Source organism: Leptosomus discolor, chromosome 3, assembly GCF_034619465.1.
Source record: "Leptosomus discolor isolate bLepDis1 chromosome 3, bLepDis1.hap2, whole genome shotgun sequence".
NCBI classification, from domain to species: domain Eukaryota; kingdom Metazoa; phylum Chordata; class Aves; order Leptosomiformes; family Leptosomidae; genus Leptosomus; species Leptosomus discolor.
In genome coordinates this window covers 59,060,768-59,083,193 of record NC_141393.1, presented here as the reverse complement: position 1 = coordinate 59,083,193, position 22,426 = coordinate 59,060,768, and the positions used below count along the sequence as shown (strand labels likewise).

General features: G+C 39.2%; 1 protein-coding gene across 1 annotated transcript in view; it reads right to left on the bottom strand.

The window, feature by feature from the left end:
- Positions 1 to 19,703, bottom strand: part of FGGY (FGGY carbohydrate kinase domain containing) — a 133,018-nt gene extending 113,315 nt beyond the window's left edge. The window contains exons 1-4 of the mRNA XM_086462351.1: positions 19,503 to 19,703; positions 17,478 to 17,589; positions 15,567 to 15,718; positions 3,419 to 3,507 (exon numbers count right to left, since the gene is read on the bottom strand). Of these exons, the coding sequence (XP_086318477.1) occupies positions 3,419 to 3,507; positions 15,567 to 15,718; positions 17,478 to 17,589; positions 19,503 to 19,703 (554 nt within the window). The remainder of the gene's footprint in view (positions 1 to 3,418; positions 3,508 to 15,566; positions 15,719 to 17,477; positions 17,590 to 19,502) is intronic.
- Positions 19,704 to 22,426: the final 2,723 nt, after the last annotated feature.

The window sequence follows — 22,426 nt, the reverse complement described above, 5'->3', positions numbered from 1 at the left end:
ATTATAAGGATATGCAGGACAAATTACCTTACTTCACCAAACTACAAGGAAATTCCCAAGAAACAGGTGTGCACGGGGGAGAGCAGAGGAAAGAAAAAAAAATAGGTTTGATTCCAGCAAAATATTTCTTGACCTCATTTTCCTGCCTTTTTCTTCCTCCTTTGTTAGCCTGTAAGACATCCCTCCAGAGCCAAAACAAGGGGCTTAATTTTGGGGAGCAGATTAAGGCAGCAAAGGAGGAGGTACAAGGAACTATTTTAACCAAAATAGAAGACTCGTCACAAAAGGGTGGGGGAAGACTTAGTCCAGAAGTCTTTTCCCAACATTCCCTTCTCCCTTACAACATTTATCAATACAATCACAAAGTTTTTGATTGTTCAAAATGTCATTTCTAAGGAAATGAACTTGCCAGTAAAAATTCAGTCAGTCTACTTTTGAGTATAATCTGCTATAGGGTTTTTGAGTTTTGTATGGTTTGTTTGGTTGGTTGGTTTTGGGGGTTTTTTTTGTTGGGTTTGGTTGGTTGGTTGGTTTTTTTCAAGAGAGATTCTCTGCCTCACCTCCAGAAAGTTACAGCTAAGAACACAAAGCCAAAGTCAGGCAGGACCAAGGAGCTGTCATTACCACTGTACCCTTCCTTTTCAGACCAACTCCCAAAGCAAAACCTGAGCTTCACTGAAGTTAGACAGTCCCAAAACCCACTGCAAGCCATAACAGCCTGACAACCAGATGACAGCACCACTGCACCAAGTCCACAGCATCACTCTTAACTGCATCCTTTCCTTCCCCGCACCCACAAGTAACACTGCCCCCTAAATAAAGGCATCCATGAGGGACAGCAGACAGGAACTCTGTTATCATACTCCAAGCTCCTATATACCCCCTCCTAACCTCCTTTTAAATCTCCTGCCATACATTCTGGTCGCATACCAAGGCTGCAGAGGAGGCTGTAAATTTTAATCTCAGGAATTCAGACTGTACTCCTGTACCTGTTAGCTGAGCACTAGAGAATACAATCATTAGTTCATAAGATATGTTTGCTCTTTCACTGTTATTAACAGTATTTATTGCAATGGAAGTTCCCAGGAGGAATTAGGTCCTACAGTGCTGGGCACTAAAAACACACTCAAGGGAAGACCTGCTCACCCCAAAGACCTCATAGAAATTATAACCACTGACAGGTACGTGCAGCAAGCAGACAGACAAATACTACATTGGCACAGCAAGCACCAGGCATGGTGTAACTCTTGCTAGAGTTTTGTGAAAACCACAGCAGATGGGAATTTTCAGGAACAAGTAAAAGGAATCTAGATTCCCCACTACTGCAGCATCAGTTGTTAGCAGCGATCCACTACTACTGCAGCTTCAGCACAATTACTTATTTCCCAACAGCTAAAGAAATAATCATGATAACAGTCACAAATTTTAAGTCTGCAGGAAGGCATCCTTTCCATCTGCTCTCAGAAACTACACTAGGTTGGAGGTTAAGAGACATGGAGAGAGAGAGAAGGGCAGAGAGAGAGATTTCTTCTATACAGTATGGCTGCCACTATTAAAAACAAGACAGACAGAACATGCTATGGATCAGGGAGGGCTCTGGAAGAGCAGGAACTCTGTTCAATGCCGGAGATCCCTCTGCTTTAGTAAGATAAGAATTGTCTTTCAAATATATCACTATTCTCTCTGAAACTACTTCCCTTCCTTTAAAAACGAATTCCAAACAATATTTGACTCCAAGCTCACATGGACTGCATTCTGGTTTAGCTTCTTCAGCCATTAGCACGAGGTGACCATTAGCATAAGCTGAACATTTCATGATTAGCTCATACATTCTATCCCATCTATTAATTATCATCTGGCCACAAAGCCAAATCAAAACTGTGTTTGGAACTGAGTTCCAACCAGGGTCCCTAGCCAAGTGAGAAGTACCCTTCTTACTTGAATGAAGAATAGAACGGTAGAATGAAGACACTCCTACCACATGTAAGAGCAGATGAAAATGTTCCCCCGTCCTATTAAACAGAACTTTTAGTAAACAAATTGCAAGAATCTGTAACCCACTAGAGGTGACATTTAGTCATATCTATTTTCTGGGTCATCATATCTCCCAACTACCTCAAAAAGGTTCTCTTCAGGACAGATGGCTACTTTTGTCACACATGACTGTGCCTAACTTTGAGGAGCACTTGATCTGTGGTACTCATACTGCTTATGGGAAAAAGGCAGTTGCCATTCTCTATCTAGTCCCCTGACCAAAGGCTGCTAATTCTAAATCAAAGTCTTGAGTACTTTCACAAGATGGAGACCCTGCATGGCATGTCATCTGGGAGCCTGGGATTTATCCTCTTGAAGTTAGAGCTGGGTCAGGCAACAGGACTGCTTAGATTGCAAGATCTTTGGGGTGAGAGTTGTTACATAGTTCATAGTTACACAGCATACAGCAGAAACCCACTGAAAGTCCAAAAGAAGGAAGATTTGAGACACCTTTCAGTTATCATCTAGCAAGTCCTTGCATAAACTAATTTCTTCGCCGTTTTTTTCTTTTTAAAGTCAAACACAGCACTTTCCAGCTTTATAATGCAAGATATTTAACAACAGCTGTCAATTATAGAGACTAACTACAGAGAAAGAGAGCACTCAAATAAAAAGAACCCTGTCTGATGTGAAGGTATCTTCCATTTCCAGAGCGACTAAAACTATCCTGTGACCAGGTTCCATTTTAGACTAACTGTTGCACAGATTCAGCTCCACAAACCACTATGGAAAGAACCGTGAACTGCGCTGAGCTGGGCATGTAAGTGGTCCATAAGACTTTATTTTAAATAAATAATACTGCACCTCCCCTTTCACAAGGAATTTTTATCTGCAAACGCGCTTCACTTGTACTGGTCACTTTAACCAGGATGTCAAGGGGGTTCTCTCAAAGGGTTTTGTTAAACCGCTCAGCAAGTATTCTAGGATGCTTTTGGGAAGAATACAGCTGCTGTGTTTTACAGCAAAGTGACCATTTAACCAAAAAAACAAGATTTTACCAGATCCTTCCCACACGGCAAAGAAGCAATTTCTTGCAATTCTCAAAAAAGTCAAGAAATTTGTCAACAACGACAGATTTCAAAGACTTATTAGAAGCATATTTCACAGTAACTAGAGCAATCATATTTATGTTCCAAAATGGAGTATGAGACTAATTAACTGACAGTTGTAGCAACATACTGTATCCGTGAATTACACTGCTCACAGGAACAACTGTGTTTAGGAATGCACAATGGAAGCAGGAGATAGCTTCAAGATGTTTTGGAGCAGGCTGGATTACAGACAGATGTACATAACAGCATGTCCAGTCAAAATGAATTAAAGCAGAAACATACATAAGAAAATAGATGAAGACGACCAATTCATATCACTATAATTAACATACCTTGCAGTGACACCTGTGGCTTTCCAAGATAAGAAGTCCGGAAGATCAAAGAAGTAGCCTGCCTTCTCCCAGCATGATTCTTGCAAGTTCTAACAAAAAAATTTTTAGACATGCAGATATTAGAGGCCATCATGTTCATGTCCTTATTTTAATGCAATTAAAACCCCTGACAAATTATGTAAAAATGACAATTTTTTCCAAACCAAATATTCTGATCATCCAGTCTGCTCTACTCACTTTACAGTGATTCACTGCCTGAGGAACTGAGCCTCTCCTCCACCACAGACTGATCACAAGAGTTTCCCATGAAGAGTTCATGGAGGCACATGTTTCAGATCAATAACATGGGCTCTCTCAGTTCCCAGTCAGCTGCTCAATGTCAGAGCAGCTTTGAAGTCAATAGACAACTTTTGCAAAAAATATTTGCTTGAAGAATGCCCTACTTTCTAAAATTAACAATTTTAAATTTAATACTTTTTCATTTAAGTATGGGAAGAAAACAGTGCTGTGAGCACAAGAACCAAGCTTTCAAATCTATTTCAAAGTTACTGAAATACAATCGAAGCATATAAGAACCTGTAAGCTTCACTGAAGCTTTTTTCCCCACAGCTGGGACATACGGGAGCTCTCAACTGCTTGGATTAACCAGTAACAATCAGCTTTAAATCCACACTACAACCCTACAATTGCCACCAGAGCACGCACATGAATTCACACAAACACTTAACAGAAGTTTATCTTTGCAAACTCTGCCCCTCTGCAAAATTTCCCTAAATTACACAACAAAGCAGTATGAATGCCTAAGTTTCCATTTGAAAAGACGTTCAACTTTATTTCTTCAGCTGAGAGAATAACTGAAGACAGTTGCAGGAAAACCCTCAAATTAAGAGTATGATACCTGCAAGCTCCTAATGGCCACATGCCATTTCCAAACTCCAAAAATTCTTCTACCAAAATAGGTCATTCACAGAGAGTTTCCAACACTACACTCTGCAAAGAGCTAGTGGTCCAGAAAACAAGTCTATTGGAAAAGGCCAGTCATACCACCCTATCTCTGTTCATTGTTTCTATCTCCAAAGTCAAATTTCAGCTTATGATAGCAATGCATATTCTTAAAATTAATTTTCCACTAAAACAATTTCAACACTTGCCACAGGTATCAGATGACGATGAATGGGAAGAAAGTTTCCCCAAGAGTTAATGTTTTATTCCAGCGTGACATAAAGAGTGAGCATCACTGTCCTGCAACACAATAGCACCCAATGGCCTAGCTCATTGAAATAACTGAAGAATATCAAAACCAAACAAAAGGCAGTACTCCTGGCCACAAAGTTCAGAAATCAGATTTCCACAGGGAAAAAAAACCATTGCTTTAAAAACCTTCACCCGCTTTTTAAATTATCAAAACAGTGCAAGTTTTCTCACTTAAGGGCAGCTGTATACTAGAAATGCAAAACCTACCAGGGGTCTTTTGGGCATGGAGCCCTGCTAGATGGCACAGCTTCAGCAAGAACACAACTCGGGTCAGAAGTTGCATCTAGCAGGCTAAGGCAGAGCTGGAGAGATACTTCAGAAGAGCATTAGATAGGAAACTCCGTGGGTGTTCATCTCTACACTAGAAATTTGAGGGATGATTTATTAGCCTTCTTGTCTTTTAGCTTTCAGGTCCCACCTTTTTCATCTACTCTCCGTTCAGGCCAAGGCTCTTGTGTAAGATTCCAGAAGCAAAGGACTTTTTAGAGAACTATTAAACACTAAGAGTGTCAATAGCATAAGCTTTGTCAACAGCAACTCCAAGATCTCCCCAGCTCCCGACAAAGAAAACCCTGTAAGAACCTGTAGTACGCAGCTGAGCAAAGGTTTGAGTAGCTTTAGTATGCTTTTCTTTTCAAAGATTTTTTTTTTTCAAATTATTCAGTAAATCATCAATAACTAACAAGACAATTTAAATCATCTGCATTTTAAAAGCTGCCCTCAGTTTTATGGAACAAAAATTAATTACACGCAGAAAGTACATACAAGAATGTACATGCTGATTTAAAATAAAAGATAATTCAATTTTAAGAAATACTATTTGGCTCTGTAACTTAATTCAGATATGATGTGATATCAAACTGAAATGTTACAAGTCCAGAAAGTTACCGCAAAGAAATCTATGAATTCCAGAAACAAAGGTGCAACTGGGTAAGTATAAATAAAGCAAAGTTTCATTTAGTTTTGGATCTGTCTTCTCTGCGTTTAGTTCTTCAAAAGCTTCCAAAACTTACCAGACTTCTATTGAGTCCAAAAAAGAAATGCTCCGATTACAACTTTCTAACATAAAATGCACAACCTTTGGATGTCTGCTCCTAATCGCCCAGGTTTAGATTACCTCCTAGATGTATGTGGCTGCTACTTACATCAAATTTAACTTTAGATATGAATGCAAAGGTGCTCCATAGTTTAGCACAAAGGTCATTCAGCCTGATTATTTTGGTAACATACCTGAGAGTCTTCAAGAAGCAACAGGAGTAGTTTGGCTACTAGTGTTAATCAGAAAAGAAACTGGATTAAGAGTAACTATCCTCTTCAAACAAATCTGTTTCATCAAAGACACTCCCTGGATCCTTACTCTATTACTTCAAGAATTCCCAAAACCCACATGTTAGTGACACTATAATATGTCGTTTCATGAACATCCAAAAGATTCATTCTTTGCCATCTTGATGCTTTGTCATCACTAATTAGTAGAGACAAAAAAAATAATCATAGCATGCCCTGATGCTTTTTCCAAACAAATTTAAAAGTCTCCATGTTTTCGACACTCACTGAAGTTAATTCTAATTTATTTTCACTCACAGTCAGGAATCTGTGACCACATGAAAAGGATTGTGGAAAAGATCTGGGAACATTCCCAATGCTGTATTCATATCCTGCGACTCATCCTCCAAACTCACTCGCAAAGAAACTAATTCAATCTTTCTATTTTCCAGGGGTACTTATGGCGTCCCCTTTCCTCAACTCTCTCTCTGATTGTTTTGGGGGTTTTACCTCCAAACAATATTTTTTGGGGATCCTTACAGATAATCCCAAAAACTTGGGGCCAAAGAGTTTAGGAATGATGTAGTTTAATGTCTTTTAATCTTCCTAGACAAGAAGAGTCTAGGAGAGTGAGTGATCAGGGAACTGATACAGAGCACAGGAAAGGCCCCCATTACCTATTTATTCCTAGACAAGTCAAGATTTTTCTTGAAGTCATACTGCACAATTTTGTGTTGGGTTAAATTTGTTAACTTCTTAATAGGACTGAAAACACAGACACAAGCAGAATTTCACGTGAGCTCCAGCATCTGATTTTTTGGAGACACCTACAGGCACATTCTCCTTGGGAAAGCTGAAAGAGCTTTCACATTCATATTTTACTGGTTTGCTGAGGTGGCCTGTTTCTGTACAGGAAACCTTTGACTTCTACTCTCACTGAGTATGTAATTTTCTTGTACGATGAAGTGATCTTCAGACATCTAATGTTTGTGAAAATGCAGAAGTAAAATGTTTATATAAACACTAAAGATTTCCTGACTTTTGTTACTGCGAAAACAGATTAAATATGAATCAAATCATCTCAAATGCCATCATAGACAACCTTCGTATTAGATCCTTGTTGGCCATGGGATTAACTAAAGATAAGCTAGAAGCAAGACGTCCGATTTAGCACAGGGTATCAGTCTGAATTTCATGGGTACTTATCAGCCAAAACCCACAAATTCAAAAACCATCCCAAACTGGTGTGTTAGAAATCTAGATTAAAACCAGGAGGGACAGATGGAAGCAGAAAAATGTTTTACCATTTAGTGTAAAAAAGAAAGCTGGCGTGACTATTCGAGTTTCACATCAGGTCAAAATCTAAATCATCTGAAAATCAAAAAAGAGCCTCGTTCACTGAAGAACCATCTGCTTTTCCCAATTCAACCCCAAATTTGCATCTCAATGTCCCAAGAAATCTGTAATAGTAGGCTACGTAGTGTACCAGTCTCTCTTTTTCTGAATTATAGAAAACAAATATACATTGTGTGAAAGGAAGAAACAGAACAACCAAAGACTTAACGTACACACCCACGGGGATATAAGAAACTGATGTCCCGTGCCCTACTCCAATTCAGACAAAGCAAGGAACTCAGAACTTGGATCTCCTGCACTTCAGATCCGATGCCAAGCCACACGATAGAGATATTCTGAGATACCCAAGATAGGCTCTGAACAGAAATTCTATCCTTGCCAGAGCCAAGGCTGAAAACTGATGAATTTTCCAACTACCAGTTGCACTCTAATTGGTAAAAACTTAACTGACCACATTATCAGATTCATCTTCAGGCTGGAACTGGGGCAGGGGGGAAACAGAGGGCTTAGAAAGTAACCTCTTAGAGTAAGGCTTCTACTGAAGGTGGAGAAAACTGCCTTGCTGCAACGCAGTTTCCACCACGACACCGTCTTAGACATGTGCAGGTATTTTCAAATCCTGAGCATAGCACCACAAGTCAGGCAAGCATCAGAGTCCAGGTCAGAAGGGCTACAAAGGGACAGACCAGGCACATTAAAGGCTGAGTTGGCAGAAGCTGTAACAAGGCAAGACAGACAATTAGTGTGCATATAAGGAAGAAATTCTTGACTGTGAGGGTGGTGAGGCACTGGCACAGGTTGCCCAGAGAAGCTTGCCTGCCCCCTCACTGGAAGTGTTCAAGGCCAGGTTGGATGGGACTTTGAGCAACCTGGTCTAGTGGAAGGTGACCCTGCCCATGGCAGGGGGTTGGACTAGATGATCTTTAAGGTCCCTTCCAACTCAAACCCTTCTACTCTATGTTGTAAGCACTGTAAAGGAGTAGAAAGATAGGGCTAGGAAACAAATTAGGACATACTTAGAAGGTCTAGGCTCTTCAGACCTTCCAGCTGTCAATCCTTTTTTTTTTTTTTAAATGGTACTTCTGCTTGATTAGCAACTGCAACTAAAAGCCAAACTCAACAGCCCAAAGTACAACTTATGCATACATCTGCCCTATGTATGAATTTCGATAACACAGAGCTGTTGAAGCATTTATAAACAATTCCTATCAAGGGTTCAGTTCCAAACTCAGGAGCTTGGACTCATTCTCAGTTAACATGGAATTTATTATTTATTTTAACAGAATACTCGGTCACATTCAACAAAAGGCAAAGGCAGCTGCAAAGGCAGCAAGCAATGGAGAAGACACGCATCAACAAAGAAACTGCTGCCAAGCTAATGCCAGTACATCCACTATTCTTCTTCCCTCCATAAACAGGGAAAGAGATGTTTTAATTGTTTCTGTAAATTATCCCATTGGTATTTGCAAGTCACAGGTGTACAGAAAGAAGAACAATAACGCATAAAACAGCAGCTTTGACTGAAGATGTGAACTGTAACATACAGAACGATCACTTGCCACTGTGCCAGAAAAAAAAAAATAAAGAAAATTACTCAATACCTATTGATTTTAGTTATTAATTGCAGAGGAAGGATATGCTAGCCAGTCACTCTGAAGTGATTTTTTTTTGCTAAAGGAAGGTTACTCTTTGCTCTTACACACCATATTAAGAACAGAGTTGTGAAAGCACAGTATAAGATGACTGCATTTCATCTCGAGGTAGCTATGAAGCAAATACCTACTCCCAGTCCAGCATCCCCCACCCATTTAGAATAAGCTAAAGCATCTCTGATTCAATAGGACTAGCATTTTTTAGAAATAGCTGATTTGTAATGTCATTAGTATGAGGAAAACATAACAAGCATCTTTTCATTTTGGCAAAAGCTACAATAAAACTTCCAGCCAGAAATTAGTAAACAAGATTTTTTTCTTCTGCTGCCTCTGGGGGGGAAAAAAAAAATACTAACAGGCTAATTCTAGAGCTGGACAAACCTTCCCTGCAGTTTTTACATTGCTCTGCTTAAGTCTGCTCTCACTGCTGTCATATTGGTTTGCCATAGCATAGATATTCATACAGTCATGTTGTACTGACAAACGTTTGCAGCAAAATAATTTCCAAGTGAAGGAGTATGTACTTATGCTTCCAGTTCATATACACGCATCTACCTACCAGAACTATCTACACACTCATTCAGGAAGTGAACATCCCATTTCTTTAGCCAAAGTGAACAAAATAGCACAACCTGTTTAGCAAAGCTGCCAAAAATGTACCTGCAACTACAGAGGCAAAGAACTACCATGATAATGTTTTGCAAGATAATTCTAAACAATGAAGAAACCTAAGGAAATAACAGCAAGAGGAGTAAATTCAATTATTCTGGAAGACCCGGTAACTAAGAACTACTTTCCTTTCCAGTGAAAGTTCACATTCAAACACATCTTACTGACTTTAGGAAGAATTTGTCAGAATTATCTTTCAGCTAGTTTCAAAATATTTGTGAAAGGATAACAATTCTTTATTTCAACCTCATCCACAGTTGACGTTCTTAATTCAGATGACCACATTCAAAAGTCAAATGTGACTTGATCAACAGAATCTAGCTTCTTAAAAAAAATAAATCATATATTCATTTTGTTTTACATTATGGATTTAACTCTGGACTCTCTTTATCAGTACACATGGTTCACACAGGCAGAGAAATACAACACTCCTTGTAAGCAGACCACAGACGTGCACACTTTAACAAGACTGCCCCACAGGCTACACAGTAGCTGCATTTGGTTCACCATTTACTGCAAACAGCTGTCCCCGACACACAAACTCCACTTGCAGCAATGGCTTTGTCATATGAACACCTATCTGCGATTACAAACATCAAGACCACCCCATTAATTTAATATAGACTAACCACTAGGCACCAGAGGGTAAAATGATTCAGCAGTGATCAAATTAAACTGAATGTAAGCCAATACAATTCAAATAAAAGATCTCAAAAGCCCTATTATGGCCTTCATAGTTTAGTTTCTTAATTCAAAACCAAAGTGGAAGCGAGATGAAGAGTTGGAAGAATATACCCTGAAACCTCTAGTCTCCAGTTAAATCTCTATTCTGTGTCCAGTGGGAATGTAAGGAGATGAAACATTAAATAGAAAGCACTATATGGAAAAGAAAGTCAAAAAGAAGCAGATGAGAATAACTTGTGACTTTGAAGAAAAACTGCGACATCCCTCTGCAAATAAATACAAGTCAACTGTAACAAGAAAGCCACAAGAGATAAGGACTGGGATCTACATCTCGTACAATGATGTCAGCTCCTTCCTCACAGTGAGTGAGGTCATCTTCAACTTCAATTCTAGTAACAAGACGATGGAAATGGAAAAGCACAGTGAGGTCACCTTAGCCCCCTCCCCCTTCTCCTCCCTCTTCATTACTTCCAAGCAGTTCAGAGTAAATTTGCAAAGTCATATTCTTTAGTAATATACTTCTAACTGCTTAGATGAAAATTCTTCAAGTAATAGAAATTAAATTCCTTTATTTGAAAGGCAGCCTAATCACTCGAAACTCGGCAATACTGCTGAAGTGACCTATATCAGACCCTTCCTCAGAGTCAAGTTTTCAGATGCTACAGTTAGAGAGGCCAGGGCAAAAAGTGAGAAGACAGGATCTCCTAATATGGCCTTTCATAGTTAGGTCAGCATCGTGGAAAGGGAGAGGAAGGCCTTGATGACAATCTACACACAATTAACCTACAGGTATAACAACAGTCCAAAGGGTCATTTAGTATCAATACCTTAAATAACTTACTTCCAAAAGTGCATCTAGTTAGTCTCCTAAATCACTAGTCTCCTAAATGACTCTTAACAAACTAATTTAGTTTACAGTCACATTTGTACAACTTCTCTTGTATTAGCAAGACTGCAGTTTCATATGACTGAATCCACGGAATATGGATCATGGAAAAGTCAAGGGAAATCTTTAATATTTATCGGTTAGGCAATAAACTCAAAAAGAAACACTTATATCTATGCCAGCCTAAATAAACTCTGAAGCTCAAGAAAACAATGTTTAGAGTTCCAAAGAACTGAGGATCCAATGAAAGGAACTTATTTCATTAGCACTAATTTTAAGGTTCTTCCAATTACATGCTGTTTATTGTTAACAAACACACGAGGTCTGATTAAAAGAAAAATATCAAACATTTTCCCAATGACACAAAAGTTAAGCCTTCTGGTTATTTCAATGGATTTATAAATTGTTCTTATGTATCAGTACCAGGTCATTTTATCATAACTTCAGATATCAAGCAGCTATTTTCCATACTGCACCCTCTCTGCAAAACCTAGATCAATGCAAGCAGATATGGAATGTGCATAGCTCCAATCCCAGGCAAAGATGTACAGGGGGAAAACAGCAAAAACATTTCATAGCAGAAACATTAAATCCCTGGGGAGTTCAAAAGAAGTTCCAGGGAATTCAAGGCAAAATGCAACAGTGACTCTTCACATATTAGGGTGTACCCACTGACCCGGAGCACGACTGTACAAAGCATATGGCTGCGGGTTTGGTTTTTTGTTCATAAACTCCATGTGCTGTACGTGTTGTAGCCATGTCAAGCTTTCTGGTCTAAAGTTTTCCAGAAACGTGATGCTTACCAAAGGGAAGTAACTTCTGGATACACCTCAGTTTAGCCAGTTTTGGTTATGGCCAGTCATAGAAGAATGTGCCCAATCCACTGTTTGCCTTAAGTTCCTGGGATACTGTCAGGTACGTGATAACATTAGAGAGGAATATTAAGAAAGGAATAAGGAAGGAAAGGAAAAAATCCACCCCTATGGTCCACAGCATGGAGATGTTGACTGGTGAATGACATAGTTCACTGCCTCATACATTTCAAGAACTAAAAGGCAAATGAAATTTTAGGAGCTTGTTTCAGAAAAAAACATACCTGTTCACACAAAGTACAGTTGAATGGTGAAATTCATTACCACAGGACACAGTAGGTACAAAAAGTGCATGTGGGTTCAGAAAAGAATATCCAAATTCATAGAGCAAAAACCTCACTACTAATCAGACAAATGATGAGTCAAACAGATTTCTGGTCTGACCCAATACAGTTCTCGCATCAAGCAGCAGGCTGCACTCCTTGCAGTCAGATGGCTGGAAACACTTCTAGAAATACAGGGAGTGTTTTCGGAAAAAACCTGAACCAACAGTACATGTTTGCATAGGTTGGCAAAAAATTCTGGGAGAGCATTTTACAATATAGCAACAGACTTCTAGGATGCTTTGCAAAGGAACTTATTTTAAAGCAGCTCCTCAGACTGCACCACTCAGTGGAGCAAGCAGTAGCTTGGTAGGAAAGGTTATTTCACATACAATATAGAAAACATAAGCAGAAGTGAGGATTTAAGTAAGGAAGATAAACTACTCAGATCTATGATACTTTAAAGAAATCTTGCTGGTAGCATATTTGGTGACACTTAGTAGCAGGACAGCTGGAGAGACTGAAGGCCATGATCACAGCCAGGCACACAGTGTGGGCAGACACTATGTAAAACTTCCCCACGCCACCACATCTCAGCCCTAACATTCAGTGCTCATAACAATCTCATTTTGGCCCTCTCCTCAACACCACCGAGGGACATGTTTGTAAAAAGAGTCTAATTTTATGCCCGTGAAGTTCCCATCTAGCCAACTGACTCAACACATGGCCTGTGCAAACCAGGTACAGTGCAGTTATTTTCTGAATACCAGTTGTCACAATTAAATAAAGCACAACAGTAATTCCAGTTTCAACTTTGCAAAGTCTTCAGATATTCTCAGTTAAAAAGGATAAAATAAAAATAAAATGTTTCTTTCTACCTGCTAATCTTGTGACTCTCCCAAGGGATGTGAAAACCAGCCTTCCTTTTTGCCAGCTTGTGCATTATCACTAGCTTAAGAAATAATCCTGCAATCAGAATAGAATATTTTTTCCTTGTGGTGTATGAGCTAAATCAAAATCTAACCCTGACACACCTCTGGGAACTGAACAGTATTAGCAGGAGGGAAATACACAGAAAAGAAAGACAATGCAACTCAAAAACATGAAGGAAACATTAAGTACTATTTTATAAGCAGTTTTCATGACCATGCCTTTAATACTGGTGTCTTAGTTTATTCATTTATAAAATATTAGTAACAAAGAATCTGAAGAGATTTAACTATTTGTGGACCACTTGAAGACACTCCACTGAATAACAACATATGTGCAAACTTATGAAAACGTACGTTTTCGTCTTCATTTGGAGAACTGACATTCGAAGTTGTTGTAAAATTTGCCTTCCTTGGCAAAAAGTGAGAACACTTGCATCACATGAGGCTGAATTTCAGCTGTCAGAGGCTAACATAAACCTTCGCAATTAGCCTTAAAAGTCATGTAATACATCGGTGCATTACTGTGATTGGCACTGAAAATAAACTGTTACTCGTCATACAATTCCTTTCACCCTCCTACTTTGCAACAAGTATGGAAGCAGTAAGCAAAGACTGCAAAGACTTGAAGACTTGATCACATACCTCTCCGAAGCTAAAAAGTTTAATACTGCATGTCCCCATCTCAATTTATTACAACCAACTCCATAATAAATGTTATTGTTCCTTCTCATGAGCCAGCTGAGGTGCTACTGTACACATTGCTTAAGGTGCCTGAGTTAAGCAGGGTAAGCTTAAGCAGTTTAACAGTATGTCTCTGCTAGTCCACTCAGGATGCAGGAACTGTCGCATGAGCAGCTCAACATGCAGATACTGAGGTAAAAAATCCCCTCTTAAGGACAATAATCTCTTTAGTTGGTATGTCAGGAGCTGAAAGGGGACATACGAACAAGCCCTGTTTCATAAGGCCCTTCTGCCAGGCAATCTCTGCTACTGGCTGGCATGTAGGGTAAGCTGAATTCTATTTCCTTCCCATTTGCTCATGGAGGGAACAAGCCCTACAATACTTGCTCTTCCATTTATACTACAGCAATTATGTCAGAGGCCTCTGAGGCCATAGCATAGACTTCCATCTCTGGGTGACCACATTCGGAGACTCCATAATCTGGCCTTTCCTGATCAGTCAGGTACTGAAATTCCAGACCTTGCAATATAAAAATGCTTTAAACACAATGAATTCATTTAAGGTTTTCACAGATTAGTTTTTATTATTTATAAAATGGCTGATATATGATACTCATGGCTCAAGAAGAAGAGAACTAGTAGATGGACATTTGTATTTCAGTACAGCACCTACAAACAACATTAATTATCCTCTGTTCTCATTAATCTGTCAGTACCTGCTTCTACCAGTTAATTCCTTTGACTTTCGCTAATCTGCACCTTGTTACTATACGATGTTTCATGTTTGTAAGGACAGGAGACTTTGGCTGCTTGAAACTGGCAGCAAGTAATTTACATTTGGGCTTTGTTAAAATGACAGCAAGCATCGAGACCAAAGGCAAAAGCCAGATTGGAGGAGGTTATAAAAAATTCAAGTGGCAAGCATTTCTCCTTTTATCTGACAGTTATTATTAAAAGGCCATATGTCATTCTATGACACACAAAATCTAAACACAAGACACAGAGGTAGAGTTCTATATTATAATCAGAGTACCTTCCCTCTGCAGATGGTCTGCTTCCTATAGATGAGACAGAACTAAATTGAAGCTCTAAGGGAACAGTTTCTCCACCAGCAGCCAAAGACATCACACATCCCCTCACTGTCGGATGCAGTGCCTCAAAGCACTACCTCTGGCCAGGGTACCCAACAGTGACAGGTGACACGGTGCTGTTTTCAAATTGCTGTAAATCCATCCCAGAAGTAGCATCTACACCTCTATAAGCATGCCCAGCTACAGTAGTTGGAGTAGGAAACAAACCTCCATAAATAAATCCTAGGATACTTTGAGGACTCACTCATTACCTGCAACTAAATTTGTATCTATATCGAACCATAAAATCAGGTAAGAAAGGCATATGAAATGTTTCAATCAAGAAACAGTAAATTTGAATAAAATCAAAGCTATTTCTAAATAAGTGAGAGGGAAAAAAAGAACCTCAAAACATTTTCATCACAATTTAAGGCTGGCATTACTTTGCACACCTTTACATTCAACACTAAGGCTGAAGACTTCTTTTAGAAATTTCATTCTCAGAAATCAACAAAAGACATTAATCATCAGCAAAAAGGCACCACAGTCTTAGATGTACTCACTTCCTTTATCCACAGCAATTTAGGTGGCTGCATTTCCACAGACATCACTCCCCCTACATAGCGCAAAACCCTATGTTGCGTTGCATTGATGCGCTCAACTTGACTGACTGCACGATGGTCCATCCACATAATAACATTTCTATGGTTTTGTCCTTGGGAAGAAAAAAAAAAGATATTATTTAAGGTCTGGTTTAACCCCACCTCAGTACTCTAAGTTACTAGACTCTAAGCTGCTTCACACTTTCACTTCTACACAGAAAACTCAAATTGTATTTTCATAGAAAATCTGCAGTAGATATCTAAAGATAAAATTCTCTGAGACAACTTTAAGACATGCTGAGCACCGAGAATGCTGACTGAAACCAATCAGGCTTGTGAGCATCCAAGAACTTAGAAATGCCATGCTCTTGTAAACTGTATTTCATTCAAAGCCCCCAAACTTCTTGACAAAGTACACATACCTAGATAAAACTACAAAGAGCATTTTGGTGATTAAGAACTAAAAATGTGACAAAATCTAAGCAATTACGTTATAAACTGTAATTAACTCAGCTAGTCAGCTATCTAGTTCATTACAGGGATTCTGTTTCCTCTTTTATTGTTATGAGAACTACCCTAATACCTTTCAGAAACACCATTTCAGGGGGTAATTGGCTGAAATGCTTTTACTTTGGATGTGGAAGGAAAAGGCATTCGGCAAGTCTGCATAACACATGAGGACAAGCCAGGTAGACCAGTAATCCATACGACATTTTGGATTCTTCCCTTGCTAAGCACGCTGCTCACTCAACTTCATGACACAGCCACTCACGCATAAACTTGAAAACATACTCCAACACAAGGCAGAAGTATGAGGCGCACCAACATTTCTAACATGGATTGAAATAGCACTTAGAACTACGAGACTTGCCTGAAACCACACCATTGCACGCCCATACCAGTGTGACAGTATTCAGTGCACTCTTATCTTTTTATTTAACACCACCTAAGTGGTGAGTGTAAACTCAAAGTTCTTGGGAATATCAGAGAATAAAAAATGACAACTGAATTTGACTCAATAGACCAAAATAGCCCCAGACATCATTAGGCACTGAACAGATTGTAAGAGCCTCTCAAACTGAAAAATAAATAATCTCATCTAAATTTAGCAAAGGACATTTTGGGGGCAAAGCTGGTTTTTTGAGAAGGCTTGGAGGAGATGACAAATACATCTGTGAATAGAAAGGGAACATAGACAGAATTGTGATTACAGGTCTGTAACTACTGATTTACCTAATCTTAAATGGGATACACTGGGGAAAGAAAAAAAAAAAAAAAAAAAAAAAAAGAGCATCACAGACCTTTCTTGAGTCTTCTGAATCATCTACCCTAAAACTAACTAAAAAAATTTAAATTTTTAGAAAAAGGTCACAGACTGTTTCTGAAGTTTAGCACTGTCCTGCACAAAGACAGGACACCAGTGTAATAAAATACACAAGCTGAACCTCTTGCCTGCAGCTCCATGACAGAGTAAGCAGTTAGACTATACTAACACTAACATTTTTAGCATTCCTTTAGCCAGTGTGGATGGGCATTTATACAAACTATAAAAGCCATGATTAATAAAGGCTGAAGGAGAAGAAAACATGCAGAAAAGAAAAATGAGCATAGATCTCTCTAAGAAGCAGCCTCTCTGAGCCAAGATGAATGAATTTGATCTTAGGATGCCAAACATTTAGCCAAACAGCAAGTAATTCTCATCTCAAATTTAATTTTGCAGTAGAAAAAAAAATCTTCTTGTAAAAAAGATTTCCTATCATCCGTACCTTCAAGAGTCAGCCTCATAACTTGGGATTTGGATGAAACTGTAAGTTCAGTCACATCAGTGGCAAAACATGCACAGTAACACCAATTTTTGTGCTGGAGTCCTACCTTCACAGTTGACTGCTAAAGGTTGGAACTGTTTATCCACAACAACAAGGGAACATGTAGCATCAAAACCAACCCCTCGAATCTGGCTAGCATCTACTCCACAGACAACTTTCTGCAAATACACAAAACACAGAATATACAAATATATTCATATATATGCAGGTACCATGTGAACTAATGTTTACAGAACAGGAGTTACTAGTTTGAAATGCAAGCTCAAACTCCGAAATTCTTGAGCTTCAGTATTAACACCTCTAATCAAAAATACACCAAATTACCAAAAATTCCTTGGTTTTCAAAACTAAATTCAAAGGTCCATAAAACCTTTTTAATCTTACTAGCCAGTCCTAGATAAAAGCAGGAAGCACAAAAATATCAGAAAATAAAGGTAGCAGAAAACTAGCGATGTTAATTTTCTCTGTTTTCTAAAAGCTTGGAGTTGAGATGCATGTGAAACATGGACACAGAATTAGGGATATATGTTTCCATCAGTTATTTCACTCAGTTCCCTCCTGTGGAAGCAACGATCTTCTACAATTGCTTTAATAATATTGTGCCACAGCTTTCTGTCTTCCAATAGTGAAAGGTCCCCAAAACGAAGCTGGTCAAAACCTGTAGCAGTGATAATACCTCTGCAATGCACACCTTTTCAAAAGCTCTGCTACCAAGAGTTTGGATAGCCTACTTTTTGGAAGATTTTCCAAAAAAAAAAATCGCCACCCCAAAAGGTCTGAACTTCATTGTTTCCAGCAGCACTGAAAAAAAACCCAACACCCACATTGATTAAGTGACAAGTGAGGTTGCAAGACACCTAAAATGTAGTGCAGTAATAAATTGCCACTTCTCAGCAACAATAAAAATATCATTATTTTAATTAGTACTATAACGAAAGACTTTCACTAGACTTGCTACAGTGCCAGTCCCTTACTGGCTCTGTAAAGCTATAGTTTCAGAGACTATATTTCGTTACTTACATATAAGAGATTGTATTTAAAGAGGTCCAGAACAAGAACAAAGCAATTCACAAAGAGAAAAAAAATCAAATAAGCAGAATAAAAGACTTGCTGTGCTTTAACATCAAGCTGGTTTTCCCTATCACTCCTGTCACTCCCTTCTTTCCTTCCTTCCCCCTCACCTCGTCTCCTTCATCTCAGGGCATTTCTGCAGAGCCAAGCTCATTAATGTTTGAAAAGGCTGATCAATAACAAGAGAATGGGTGAACTGTCCATCTGCAAATTACCAAGCATATCATGAATATTTAAAAAGCCAACCTTAGAACATGGAGCGGGCTGGGGCTTTATTAAGAAAGATGAAATGGCCTACATGTGCACTGCCAAGCAAGGTCACTAATTTACTTTTACCACCAGCATGTACAGGCAGATCCTTGGGTCAGAGGGTACAAATTTTCCCTTAGAGTTAGGTTTACTTCAGTCTGGTTTTATGCTTGATACTATCCACAAATGTATATAATTTATTTTGGTCTTACAATACTTGATCCTCTTACAAGGAGGATCAGAGGTGACAGACATTATGTTAGGCACCATCCACAAAACCAATTACAGTTTCTCTACAATAAATGTTTCTTCGTGACTCTAGTGCAGCACAATGCACACCTTTAAATATTCGCATTACAAGGTTCTGAGCAACCTTGACTCCTCAAAGCACTGTCTCGTAGCTCGAATATACACCAGTAAAATAAAACCCACAGATGTGAATCCTGAAGGCAGCAGATAAGTCCTCTCCCTGAGGTAACAGCACAAAGGCAGGCCTTTCATTCTATTTTCAGTTGTAGCACAAGCTTCTTTCACTCTGGCCTGCAGCTCCTCACCTGTGTAACAATCATTATATGAGGTTACATCAGCCATATCCTCAAGGTGCCCTTAACGCACCAGGACAGTTACAAGTTACACAGTAATGCAGCATGCACAGAACTGAGTGTTAGAGGCCAGTGACTGGCAGACCTTAAACCTTCAAAACTTGAAGAACCTGCAACATATCTCCTTCATTTTCTTTTTCTTCGCATACCTTTGTGACTGAGCAACAAGCAGCCCATATGTCTGCAGAGGATTGCTCGTAGTGGTCTGGTTGGGGCTCCCAAACTTGGATTGGCTGATCTGCATGTGCCACTACCGTCCCAAACCCGTCTACCAAAGCCGCACGAACACTTGCTGACCCAACATCAATTCCAACATAGTATTTTACCAGAGTCTCCTTCTTACTGTGCATTTTTAATAAAACCTGTTGGGGAAAATAAAAAAAAAAAAAGGGGAGGGTTAAAGACAGATAAAATGACTGAACAGAACAGGTGAGATGCTGTACAGGCATTTTGCTTGTAACTTTTTTTGCAGCAAGTCTTTACTTGGCATTTTTTAACTAATTTGAGTTTTCAAGTCTTGCACTAGTTGCACCATTTTTCCTCAAATGTTTGTAAGTTGCATGGCACAGAAGCTCCTGAAAAGCAAACTGTAAATTTGCATGTAAGAATATGCTAAAGTTCATGCACTCATACAATCAAGACAATGAGTTGTGGTCAAACATTATCATATCCACCTAAAAGGGAAAAAGAGGCAAGGAGAAATGAGGGGAAGGGTATAGTTCCAAACTCAGCAGCAATCAGAAGCTGGTGCTTTACACAGAAGAGAAAGACACCTGGATTTTCCTGAATTCTGGCAGATGGGGAAGCTGCTGATGCCTGGTAAGTTGGATTCACCTCTGGACAAGACAGCAAGAACCACCACAGATATGTCATTGCCTCAATGCAAACAAATTATACTCCTAAGCAGTGAAAGGGGTGGTGTGCCTGGCTCCTCTGAACTCTGACCTGAAAAGGAACAAGGAGCCAAGAGCTGTTGCCTTCCATAGAGCCAACCAGCTAATGAGTGGCATATTCCTGCAGAATGAGACAGTGAGTCAGGCTGAATTAAAATAACTAAGTAACAACCTGGTAAATACTACCCAATTTGGAGCACTCCAAAGGGAAAAACAAAAACAAAAAAACCCCTAACACACACCTGAAAAACAAACTGGTTGGGTTTTCAAAAGCTATCCACCAATCTACACAATTTTAAAGATTCAGAAAATAATTTGCTGAAAATATGTTGAGTTACGAGAGCATCCCAGGAAATCTCTGCCTACTCCGTGACAACCTACAAGAACAAAGTGAGGTTAAGTTAATTGATTTAATTATTCACAATGACTTGCTCATTCCACTATATTATGTTAAACTATTTGACATTTAATACAGTGACAAATGCACTGTACTTAATTTCTCACAGTTTGTCCTTAATAGTTAACATTTACATTTTAATCAAGCTGGGAGAATGGTAAGAGCTGATACGAAGCATTTGAAACTTCAGACAAGTACCAAGTTCAGTGCTTGTACAAATCTATTAAGCCTCTGAAACACAGAAAACTCAGCTGACACACAGCTTCTGATTTCCAGAAAATGAACAGATCAATCATAATTTGATGAATACACAGTATTTAGAAAGCACCAAAATGGCTCTACTTAAAAACAGCCCATCTCTCCCAAAGAAGTGACCTGAATTACTTCTGTATATGAAGGTGGGCTGGTTAGAGGGAGGGGCATGGGCAAAGTGGGAAAGATCTGGCAAGTACTGCTTAGTAGAACAATATGGTTATTCACATTTCAAACTAAGCCTTTTTTTTTCTTTTCTCTAAATAACTAGAGTTTAGTGGCAAAGTATATGAAAAGTCTGATAGAAAAAGCAGTGGATCAGAAAATGGTGCAAGTCTTCTTTCTACCTTCAGTCAGTAACAGCTGATCATATAGCCACGTAAATTGTACTCAACTTTGGAATCAATGTTTTTTTCTTGATTTATTTCTACCAGACAGAAAACCAAGCCTTCCCCCCCCCGCCTCCCCCTCCCCAAAATATCTTGTGTACAGGTGTCTCCTTGAGTGCCAGTTTGAACGGCGTTGGCACAATGTAAGTGGCTGTTCACATCTATGGCAAGCTTGTAACCACTGCTGTTGATGGCTGCTACAAACCTATAATCACTGAGTGTAGAGGTAGCAGGTGAAATAAGAAAAAAAGGAGGGAAAAAAGTCAGTCCTGTATCTCAGAAAATTCCTAGCATTTTTCCAGATAACAATTAAGCAGTGTAACAGCTGAATTAGGACAAAGTTTCATTTGCACTTAAAGCCGCATAAGCCAACACCTGGGCTAAAGAAACCTACCCAGCTTCCCCTCAGCCCACCCCTTAAATAGTTCATGGAAACGCGGTTAGTCTGTGGAGATCTGTTATCACAGCCTGTCCCGTACGATCATTTTGTACTGCTGGAATCTGTCATTTCATGTTTAGACTACCACTGCTGGGACCATTACTTTGTTCCTCGCTTGGACAGCATTAGCATCAGGCAGCTCTGTCCATCCCTAAAGCTCCTAAGCAGCCCGGTACAAATCAAAGCAGTTATCACACTGCATTCTGCATACACCATGGCAGGGTCACCAGAGCAAGTTGTATAGATCATCAGCTTCTAACAAGATCAGAAACTAGAAAAAAATCAAGGCTATAGAGCATATTGCAGTACTGATTGAAATACTAGCTATCTAAATACTAACTATCCCTTTCAGCATACTGATTCTGCCCAGCAGATTAGGTGCAATACACACTAATCTTGTTAAGCAAGGTCATCTGTTCAAGCGATGAGCAATCAGCTAAAAATAATGGCATGCCATGAGTCTAACACCTAGGAATATTGGCAAGAAAGCTCACTATTTTCTTGGCCCTGGCTCTATGACCTGGTCAGACTAACAAAAGCTAATGCCTCTGTCACAGAAAGGACAACTCTCCTGATACCAGTGATTAATACTGCATCTGTCAGCTGGAGATACTTACAGCACTCCACATCTTCCTCTTAGCCCTTGGCTGTAAAAGCAGTTTTAAGACATTCTTTTCAACAGATGATGTTCACCTTTTAATTC